At 29.3% G+C, this 10,279-nt stretch overlaps 2 protein-coding genes and 2 non-coding genes across 4 annotated transcripts; 1 reads left to right on the plus strand and 3 right to left on the minus strand.

Annotated features, from left to right (window-relative positions):
- Nucleotides 1–1,767: 1,767 nt before the first annotated feature.
- On the minus strand, nt 1,768–1,852 carry TRNAM-CAU (transfer RNA methionine (anticodon CAU)). Its single transcript is given in 2 exon segments — nt 1,768–1,803; nt 1,815–1,852. It is a non-coding gene; the product is annotated as a tRNA-Met (tRNA).
- Nucleotides 1,853–2,663: 811 nt separating this feature from the next.
- LOC103483492 (putative F-box protein PP2-B12) lies at nt 2,664–5,106 on the plus strand. Its single transcript, XM_008440154.3, has 3 exons — nt 2,664–3,070; nt 3,405–3,523; nt 4,523–5,106. The coding sequence occupies exons 1-3, from the start codon at nt 2,798–2,800 to the stop codon at nt 4,563–4,565; spliced, it is 435 nt and encodes a 144-aa protein (XP_008438376.2). The 5' UTR covers nt 2,664–2,797; the 3' UTR covers nt 4,566–5,106.
- Nucleotides 5,107–6,232: 1,126 nt separating this feature from the next.
- TRNAM-CAU (transfer RNA methionine (anticodon CAU)) lies at nt 6,233–6,317 on the minus strand. Its single transcript is given in 2 exon segments — nt 6,233–6,268; nt 6,280–6,317. It is a non-coding gene; the product is annotated as a tRNA-Met (tRNA).
- A 1,770-nt stretch (nt 6,318–8,087) lies between these two features.
- LOC103483493 (uncharacterized) lies at nt 8,088–9,920 on the minus strand. Its single transcript, XM_008440155.3, has 5 exons — nt 9,778–9,920; nt 9,570–9,690; nt 9,009–9,270; nt 8,787–8,909; nt 8,088–8,694 (listed from the first exon to the last, which is right to left on the minus strand). The coding sequence occupies exons 1-5, from the start codon at nt 9,855–9,857 to the stop codon at nt 8,573–8,575; spliced, it is 708 nt and encodes a 235-aa protein (XP_008438377.1). The 5' UTR covers nt 9,858–9,920; the 3' UTR covers nt 8,088–8,572.
- Nucleotides 9,921–10,279: the final 359 nt, after the last annotated feature.

Genomic DNA, 10,279 nt, shown 5'->3' on the forward strand with positions numbered 1-10,279 from the left:
AATTTACGTGTGTGAGTTGGCTATTCAAACTCGAACGTGATCTTCGACCTAATTCTTAAAATTTTAAATTGAATTATTGAGTTATTTTTTTTATTAATTTTAAGTACTTAAACTTATTTATAATACATGATTAACAAATAAAAATTTATAAGATTCAAAAATTAAATATTTCAAATTCTAACTCGTTAAATTATTTGGAGGAGGAGTGATTTTTACTCTTAGGATCGCTTGTGTTTATTACTAAAACTAAAGTACATATATATTTCTTTTTATAGTTCAACAAACCAATTCGAACTAATTTGAACTTCTAATTTAACAAAATAAAAACTCAAAAGTGGAATTCACATATTCTGCTAAAAAGAAGGAAAGAAATAATTTATTAGTTTATTTCTATCGATCAAAATTTGAAAGTAATTAACTTGTTTGACTATATGTAAAAGAGTTATTATAATATCCAAAGGTAATAGAAGATGTGGGTATATTGTTGGCTTGTTGCGAAGGTAAAACCAAAGTAAATGAATAATAATGTCTGAATGATTAATTTCTTTTACTTCCAAACTAAATTCAATATAGTATATGGATAGGATACGTGCGTGTCTTGACGTTGTAACGTTAAAAATTATATTTGATGCTGTTTCTAATGGATTAAAATATCATTACAGTCTTTATATTTCAATGTTTGTTCAATCGTACTTTCAAACGTTCAGTTTTAGTCAATGACCTTTCAATAAATCTTAATTTTAGTCCCTATTATTAGTTTAGCGTAGTTTTTCATTACTTTTTATTTGTAACAACATTTTCACTATAAAAATTTAAAATATATTTACTTATTTTGTTTTCTTGTATATATAAAAATTATCATGGTTATTTAATCAATTTCAATAAAAATTAAAGTTGATTGTGGATTGACTAAATTTAAGATTTACTAAAAATACTACGACTAAAATGGAACATTTGGAAGTATAACAACTAAAATTGAACAAAAACAAACCTTAAGGCTTAAACAACAAAAGCAAAGTCAAACACCAATGGAGCAACATCCTTACACAACCAAGGAAGAAAAGATGATAATCAAGAAAAGACATCCGCGATTAAACCCCTATTTGCCGAAACGATGCAAGTGTTACCAACACGATGAACATGTATACATCTTCGTGAAAAGACATGGAAAGTCTAGTTCTTATTTCAAGACTTTAAAATTTAAGCAAAATAGTTTTTGTTTATTAAATTTTGCTACGAAATTAACTACTCGAGAAATACAAAAACCGTTATAAATAATCGGGAAAAAAAAAACTAAACTACTTTAGTTTTGAATTTCAATTTGGTACACTATTTTACATCGACACAACTATTTTATCTCATATTAATTTAAAAATAGACCCTCGTTTTCTTTTTGTAACTACCAAACTATTAAACAAACTCACATCAAACAGAAGAACAAAGACAATAATTAGAAGTGCCCTTTGTTAAAACAACTCCAACAAAAGTTAAAAAAATTATCGTGATTAATTTAATTGAGTATAAGTTAGGTTTTAAATCTACAAAACTTAACATAGTTCAATTAGTTTACTTTCATTTTATTGAATATAAATTATAGTTTTACTCCGATCATATTATGAAACGATTGTAAATACCGTATTTAGATCTAAAATATTAATATATCTAATTAACAATATTTAAAAATGCTTACAAATATATAAAAAAAAAAAAGTAAAAGAATGTCATAATCTATTAGAATATAACAGTAGGGTCAAGGAAGAAAAGAAATGGGGTGAGAGAGGCTCGAACTCTCGACCTCAGGATAACTCTTTAGCTATGAGACCTACGCGCTGGCCAACTGCGCCACCACCCCGCTTTGACTTCAACTTTGAATTTTACGTAATTATTGTATATATCTCTCAAACGATTATTGGTAAATACATTTTGAAATATTTAATTTAGAAAATAAGTTACTTAAATATTGGTAAACACTTAAAAAACAAAGTGTGTTTTAAACCTTTTTTTAATGAGAAATGTAAAAAAAAAAAAAAAAAAAAGGAAAAAAAGAAGAGTTTTTTGAAATTTAAACATAGAGTATGAGGTTTAACCATTCTTAAAGAAAATGATACTCTAAATGTAAATTTAATTAATAATATACTATAATATTAACAAAAAAAATATCATAAGAAACTGGAAATTTATAACAACGTTTGAAATTTTGGGAAGAATTATCGAAAGACATTATATCACAGTGAAAAGATAATGTTGTTTTATATACTTTGTCCTTCTCCTTTGTAATATCCCTAATGATGTTGTTTTTGTTTGTCTCTTTCCTTCTTGAGGCTTTATTAACAAAGTTTCAAACTTCAAAAAAAAAAAAAAAATTAAATTTTATTAAGTCTCACATTTAGGAAGTGTCTATATAATCATTTATTAAGTTAGACTACGTCACATTGATAGTCGTATATTTACAAATACGTACAACAAATAACTTGACATTAGTGATTTTACACAAAACTAGATGTGTATTTGTTACTTCGAATGCCAAATAACCCTCCCTTCAAGTCCAATTACCATCATGCCCGAGGAGTTCAATCTCTCGGCACACGTAATATTTAGATTACTTTAATAACAATTATTTAATTATACTATTTAAACAAAAAAGAAAAAGATACTTTGTTCATGTCAGTTTGACACCCACCGACCCTCGGTGAAGATGATATGTTTTTGCGTTTATTCCAACGATTACTTGGTCGGTTGACTTTCTAAGAGAGAAATCAAAACTAAAAAAGAAAAAGAAAAAAAAGCCAAACCGGAGATGGACATCAACCAGCTACCGGCGGAGTGCATTTCTTCCATTTTGGCCTTCACATCACCGAAGGACGCTTGCAGATCCGCCGTCGTGTCGCCGGCTTTCAAATACGCCGCCGATTCCGACGCTCTTTGGACCACTTTTCTGCCGTCCGATTACCGGCAGATTATTTCTCAGGCTTCGTCTTCATCTACGTCGTCGTTTCTGGATTCCTTGCCCAAAAAGGATCTCTACTTCCATCTCTGCGATCATTTGCTTTTCATTGGCTCTGGAAATTCGGTAAATTCAAACTGCTTCATTTATCCAAACTTAAATTTTGATTACTTAAAATTCAATTCAATTTCCTTTCGTCTTAAACTAAATCTCTATTTTTAATAATCTCTTAATTTCCTATCTTATAGGACTCTTCTAAACCATTTTATGAGTTCATAAAATCTCATGTTAGAAAAAACTTTTGATTACATGGATATACTGATCAGATATATAATTATGGATTACTTATGCAATTGAACAAATAAGACAATTTTGTAATGTTTTGTAAATATTTTCTATGTCTTTATTTACTTACTTATCAATTGGGCTTATTGAGAGTGGGATTAATGGTTTGAAACAGAGTTTTGTGTTGGAGAAAGAGAGTGGGAGGAAATGTTATATGATAGGAGCAAGAGATCTGGACATTATTTGGGGGAATTCACCCCAATATTGGACTTGGAAATCCTTTCCTACATCAAGGTCCCTGTTTCTTTTTTTTCCCTCGCTCCTTTACATAGTCTCGTTTGGTAATTTGATCATTGTTTTTGTTCCTAAATCTTGTGCTTGAATTTTTGTTTTTTCACAATTTCCTTATTGCAGTTTTTAAGTTCTTTTTGTTTATTTATTTATTTTAGAAGTAAACATTTGACAGAAAAAAAAAAACATTTATTTATTTAAGTTTCAAAATAAAATTGGCACACTTGGAATGAGTTTAGTTTCAGTATTTGAACTCTCAAATAAAATCCAAATTTAGTTCCGTAATTTTTATAAAATTTAAATTTAATCTCTGGCTTATTATTGATATTTCATTTTTTAATTATTTAAATAAAAAATAGTTGTTTAGTATTATAATTATTTATAAAAGCAACCATTTAAAGTACGATTGGATTATTTAGAAAAAAAAAAGTTTTTCAATAATACATTTTATTTAAAATGGATTTAAAATCTAAAGATATTTGGTTAAAAACCTATTTTTTCAAAATTTTAAAATTGATTGTCTTTTAATTTTATTCTTTTGAAAATACATTTTGCAAAGTTACCAAACATTTCAAATTTTTTTAAATTGATAATTTTTTTAAAAAAATTTAAACACTTTAAAATATAATTGAAACACACCTTTAGTCTATCTTTTTACCTTCGTATCATAAAAAATAATGATAATATGTAATTAAAAAAATATGCACACATTATAAATCGATTCATTATTAAAAGTAATCAATGATATTTATACCGTAACATAGTGAAAATTGACAATTAAGTTTGATATGATTTTTGATGATATAGAAGACTAAAATGGTTACAAATTTGATAATATAATAATTACATATCAACTGAATCGTTATAAATCAAGATTCATAAATGATTTATAACCTATGATTTATATGTTAATTTTGGAAACACATGTTCACATAAAAAGGAAAAAACACAGATTTGATGCTAACGTTGAAATTGTGGAAGTCTAAAGCTTATAAACCACAGGTATCCTGAAGTTGCTGGGTTACAAGTGGTGTGGTGGCCTTGAAATCAAAGGGAAAATAGAGGCCAGAAGTTTAAGTCCCAAAACCAAATATGCAGCTTATTTTGTGTTCAAGCTAGTGGGAGACCGTTACAGCCGCCATGGGTTTCAAATAAGACCTGTTTCTTTAGAAGTTCATTTTGAAGGGGCAGAGGTTGAAGAAAATGGAACGAAAAGGGTAATATTAGACCCTCCGGAAGGATCTCTTGTAGTTTGTGAAGAAAGAAGTGATGGATGGATGGAGGTTGAAATGGGTGAAATCTTCAATGAATTAGGAGACGATGGCACAATTATTTTCCATTTGAAGCAGATTGATAACTTTATAAGCAAAGGTGGGTTAATTGTCGAAGGAATTGACATTAGAGACCTAAATATGATTAATAATAGTTTGATATTATTGCATGAGAAACTATTTTTAATTTAGTTTCCATTGTTGTTGTAACCGAATTACTAGAAAGAGATTGAATGATTGATAAACCATATGTATAAGTATGTACTTTAATTCGTTAAATTATGATAATTTGAGTTTGTATAGGTTTATTTGTTATCAAATCAAAATTAGAAAAAAAAAAAACATTTAAAATATATTTTAAATAATTTTAATAAAAATTATAGTTTAAATAAATAGTGGTTTTTTTTTAAACCACTTTTTACATAAATTCAAAATCCTTTTCTTTTGCTATTTTTAAAGAAAGAAGAAGAAGAAAAAAGAAAAAGGGACTTTGTAGTCTTCTGTTCGGTCAAGTTGACACCCACCGACCCTCCGGTGGAGAGTGTAACTGTTCTTAATAACAAATATAATTTGTATTGCATGGCTTCTCGTTGATATGTAAATATGGTAAAAATATAATCAAATCACTTTACAATTAAAGGCTTAATAAATAAAGAAAGAAGATTGAGGAGAGATATATTTGGTTCTGAATTAATCTTCTAATAGAGAGGATGTATTTTTTCGTTTACTTCAAAGATTATTTGGTCAGTGGAGTTGCTAAGAGAGAAATCAAAACTGAAAACTAAGCCGAATCGGAGATGGACATCAACCAGCTACCGGTGGAAATTATTTGGATGATTTACTTTGTTAAACCATATGTGAAAATTTGAGTTTATGTGAGATTCATGAAAACCATCAATTTTATGTCGAATTAGGAATTGATAGGAAAAATCTTTTATATTACAGAAGAAGAAAGAATTGCAACAATAGTATATAAAAATGGGAAGATTTTTAAATATAGTAATACTAAAAAAATATTTATGAAACTATAGTAAAATTTTATAATAGCTCACATTAATTTATCTAAAAAAGAATGAAAGAAAAAAAGAGAGATGACTTACAAGAATGCAGTGCAATATTATATTTTATAGACAACATTTACATTTAAAATTTAGTTTAATTTGACCACATGCAATCAAATTTGAAAAGTAAATTAAGTTAAAATTAGAATAAAAACATTTAATTTAAATTTATACGATAAGTGTGTCAAATATGTGTTTAAAATATATTCTTAATTGTTTAATTTAAAAAGTAAGTCATTCTGAAAAAGCAAACGGAAAAAAAGTGATCGACAACCTTTAAAATAAAAATGTATTTTAAATAATTTTAATAAAAATTGATTTTCTGAAAAGCATTTTTTACGCAACGAATTCAATAAAAATAAGAACCAAAAAAAAAATGATGGGGTGAGAGAGGCTCGAACTCTCGACCTCAGGATAACTCTTTAGCTATGAGACCTACGCGCTAGCCAACTGCGCCACCACCCCGAGATGTATTTTAAAGTTATTATAAAATTATATATTTAATTAATTAAACATTTTATTTCAAATGAAATACTTTGCCTATAATCTTTGCTTCCATTTTTTCCCTTCTTTTTTATGTTATTATTCTGAAAATAAATTTTTTTCTACCTTATTTAAGTTTAATCTCATCGCAACGAGTAAAATATAATTCAATAGTGATTAAAATTTTTCTTATAAGTTTGACTATTTATATGGTGTAGAATACTTATCTGTCTGTTTTTACAATGTAAATTTTTTAATAATAAATAATATATCATGGTTCAAAACACATGCTAAGTCACTTTTTAAACTTTTAATTTTTTAGTTGAAAGTCGATCGTGTTAAATAAACAAAATCTTTTTAAAAATTAATATATAAAAAATATTGGGATACGGAGAGAGGTTTGAATTCCCAACCTCAGAGTAACTTGTTAGCTACGAGACCTACCCGCTAGCCAACTGCACCACGACGGCCACCACCCCAAAGTATTGGATATTTGAAATAAACAAATTTATTGTATTTTTATGTTATTGTTTTGTTAATTTGGGGATTTTAGTCTTCTTAATTGAACGTAATAAAACTTTTTGAGCTTATTTGTTATTCTATTGTTACTGGTATACATAATAAGACTTCAATTTGTGAATAACATATTTATTATATGGATGTATTTAAGCTACGTAGGTTAGGTGGTACGTGCATTAGATGAACATATATTAAATGCTATAACAATATAGACTGAAAATCTTAATTCTTCATGGTTGAACAAAGATTTTTAGAAATTGAAGAAGTAAAACTATATATTATATTCCATATGATTTAATCTTTCATCGACAACCAAATATAGTAGGGTCAATATGAAATATGAATCATAATTTCTTTTTCAAAGAAACAAGTCAAGCTTCTTAGGTGGCGTTTGCCCTATGACTATGAGTAGAGTAGGTTATGTTAATCCACTCAACGGGATTAAGTTTTTCATAATCATTCATTTATCTATTTTTCACTATTCACTCCTTCCACAATACTCTCCAAACACATACTATCAGGACACTATTATCATAATCTTTATCTCAAATGCATATTATTATAACACTACCTAGCATAATTCTTCCTAAAAACACATACAATTATAACACTAACTATTATAATCATTCCACCAAACACATACTATCATATCACTAGAACTATTATAATACTAGCATTCTCATATCACTAACCATTTCATAAATCAACCCTTCCCCCAAATACCCCTTTAGATTTTAGAATTTAGTTTGAGGGTGTTGTAGTTTGTAAAACAATAGTCAATGGTTAGATTTTTACAACAAGGTTGAAATATCTAGTATGACAAACCATCATGAATTGATTTAGGGGTAAAAAGGAAATATAGTCTTAAGATTAATAGTTCAATCTATAATGAGTATCTACTAAGAAAATAATTTTCTACGAGCTTCTTGCACAAAACTAGCAACACAACTAAGTATTTGAGTTTTCTTTAAAAAATGATTTGTTGCGTAAATTTTTCCCTTTAATTTCACTCCCTTCAAAAGTTTGTATCTCTTTTAACATTCAGATCAAATTTATCACCTCTAAAATGGAAGATTCTATCATTTACCATTGAACAATTACTCTTTCATAGTTAATTTTCACTATTACTTTGCAGCGGTTGCCATAGTATATGTTTGTACAATTTGGCTACTGCTTTCATGTACCATATGAAAAAAAGCAGTTAGAAATGATAAATTCAGCGTACCCATATCATCCACCACAAATCTATAAAATAGTTATAAGCTAATTTTTTTATACAAAATTCCATCCTCAAACAATCTTTTATCATGGTACTCCACAATCACATAGGGAAGAAATCTTCACGTTGTCTAAACTAAATTTATAATTCAATCTGTTACTCAGATGGGTACCATCTTTTAATATAAATGATGCATGGAAATAGTTTATCTTCACATCTAAAGTTTCAAAAATTGTATAAAGATGTGTTTCCATTTCTACCTCTATCCTCATCCCACTTCCCTCAACCCAAACGTCGCCTTAGGAGATCACAACCATTTCTACCTCTATCTTCATCCCACTTCCCCCAACCCAAACGTCGCCTTGGGAGATGGATGTTAATATAGGTCAATAACTAGCAGCAACATGATTTTTTTAAAAAAAAACATGAAAAAAATATTCAAACAGAAAGTAAATATTTACAGTGTTCCAAAGGGAAGAGAATGAAGCCCCCAAAAGAGTCAATGCCACTCTATTCCTCCAAGTGTGGTGGACCCAACTCCTTCCCATACTTCACCAAGGCCAACCTCTTCACTATCAACACCCTCCATGTTGCTGTCCCACCAGCCGGAGCCACTTGCATCTGCCAACACGCAAAGACAAAACATTAACATGAATTACGATATGTTTCAGAATGATTTCGTTGAAAGAACTTAGAAGATGTCAAATACTTACAGTGATTGTAGAGAGGTTTTGGCTTTTTGTTTCTAGCAATAGGAATCGGCTGCATCCCTTTTTGCTCGGGTCTCGGGTCGCCTCCTATAACTACCACATTCATCTTCCTCGTTTGGCTCTCACCTGATGATCCAAGTTAACGAAACTCAAGTATCATCACCAATCCAGACACAATAACTCCAAAGAATCAAACAATACTAAGTTACTGAATAAGCTTATTACATGGGGTGGTAGAAATAAAGCCTTCATTTGATTTCTTTCTTTTTCTCGATTCTAATATATCATCAGTATTGAAGATATCTCTTTCACTTGCACTGCCTGAAACTAAATATTCACATTGGCTTGGTTCAGAACGCTTGAACTGTTCAAAAAGCACCTTTGAAATAGCCGATTCGGTCTGGGAATCCGTCCCACAGTCAATTGCAATAGGTGCATTATTCGAATTCCTTGGACCCTGCAACGAGGAGAAGGGCGTGGACTTCCCCTGTATACAAAGAACAGAATCAATAGCTATCATAATCCTCTAAAGTTCGATTTTTTCCCTCTTCCCCTTGTTTGTGTCTCGCATTATGCAGCAGTTGACATTTCCTTCGAGAAATAGTGCATAAATCAAATCGTCAATGAAGTGGGAATACGCGAATCGCCATTAAATTCCATCAATTTCCTCATTTTGATTTTCTAGGTCGATTGGGAAAACCAGACCTAACAGAATGCACTCTAAAACCCTAGTACTGACGAATTTTCAACAGGCAACCAGAGCAGAAACTGAGACAAACTCGTTACCTTCACCGTCCTCTGTGGAACGGAAGTCTCCGGCAGTTTCCGATCGAGAAAATCTGAGAGCGACAGCTGCGAATTCTTCTTCGCCAATTTGCTTTGCGAATCATCGTTCGAACTCTTGAAACTATTTCGAGCAAAAAGTTAAAGACGTACAACAAAGCAAATAAATTTTTGAAAAAAAAAAAAACAGGAGCTGTGATCGAGAGATTACGGATTTGAAGAACGGGAGAGGAAAGACGATGAAATTGAGCGCTGGCCGAAAACCCTAATCGGAGGACGTTCGTTGTTCATTTTGGAATGTCCCGTTTTCGAATTTCCCTCTTTCCTATCTTAACCTTTTTCGCGCCAATAATTTGAAAATTTCACTTTCTTTAAGGTATAAAATTATGTGTAATATAATTTTCTATATAAACAAATAAATGTTTAATCGAATTTCACAAAAGGGTTTTCTTTTTCAAATGTATAAAAAAACAAATTATTTACCAAAACAATTAAAATAAATAAATTCCATGAGTCTAAATATCTGGTCAAATATTTTATTTTTAACAATTTTCTCTTTCATAAATATTTTATAGGACATTCCAAGAAATATATTCGAGAAGGTAAATATTATTAAACTGAAATTTGACGTATAGTTTGTACTATTCATTTTGATATCAAATGTTTGACGAATAAATCTTAAATTTTGAGTTTGTGTAAAATATTTCTTTTAA

This window comes from Cucumis melo, chromosome 6, assembly GCF_025177605.1.
Source record: "Cucumis melo cultivar AY chromosome 6, USDA_Cmelo_AY_1.0, whole genome shotgun sequence".
Classification (NCBI taxonomy): Eukaryota; Viridiplantae; Streptophyta; class Magnoliopsida; order Cucurbitales; family Cucurbitaceae; genus Cucumis; species Cucumis melo.

Bases quoted from the DNA above. Each gene is read 5' to 3' on its own strand.
- LOC103483493 (XM_008440155.3), bottom strand. From the start codon at position 9,857: ATGAACAACGAACGTCCTCCGATTAGGGTTTTCGGCCAGCGCTCAATT. The intron at 9,691-9,777 runs GTAATCTCTCGA...TGCTCGAAATAG, and splicing joins CTCTCCCGTTCTTCAAATCC to TTTCAAGAGTTCGAACGATG. The intron at 8,910-9,008 runs GTAATAAGCTTA...TTGGATCATCAG, and splicing joins CTTTATTTCTACCACCCCAT to GTGAGAGCCAAACGAGGAAG.
- LOC103483492 (XM_008440154.3), top strand. From the start codon at position 2,798: ATGGACATCAACCAGCTACCGGCGGAGTGCATTTCTTCCATTTTGGCC. The intron at 3,071-3,404 runs GTAAATTCAAAC...GGTTTGAAACAG, and splicing joins TCATTGGCTCTGGAAATTCG to AGTTTTGTGTTGGAGAAAGA. The intron at 3,524-4,522 runs GTCCCTGTTTCT...TATAAACCACAG, and splicing joins AAATCCTTTCCTACATCAAG to GTATCCTGAAGTTGCTGGGT.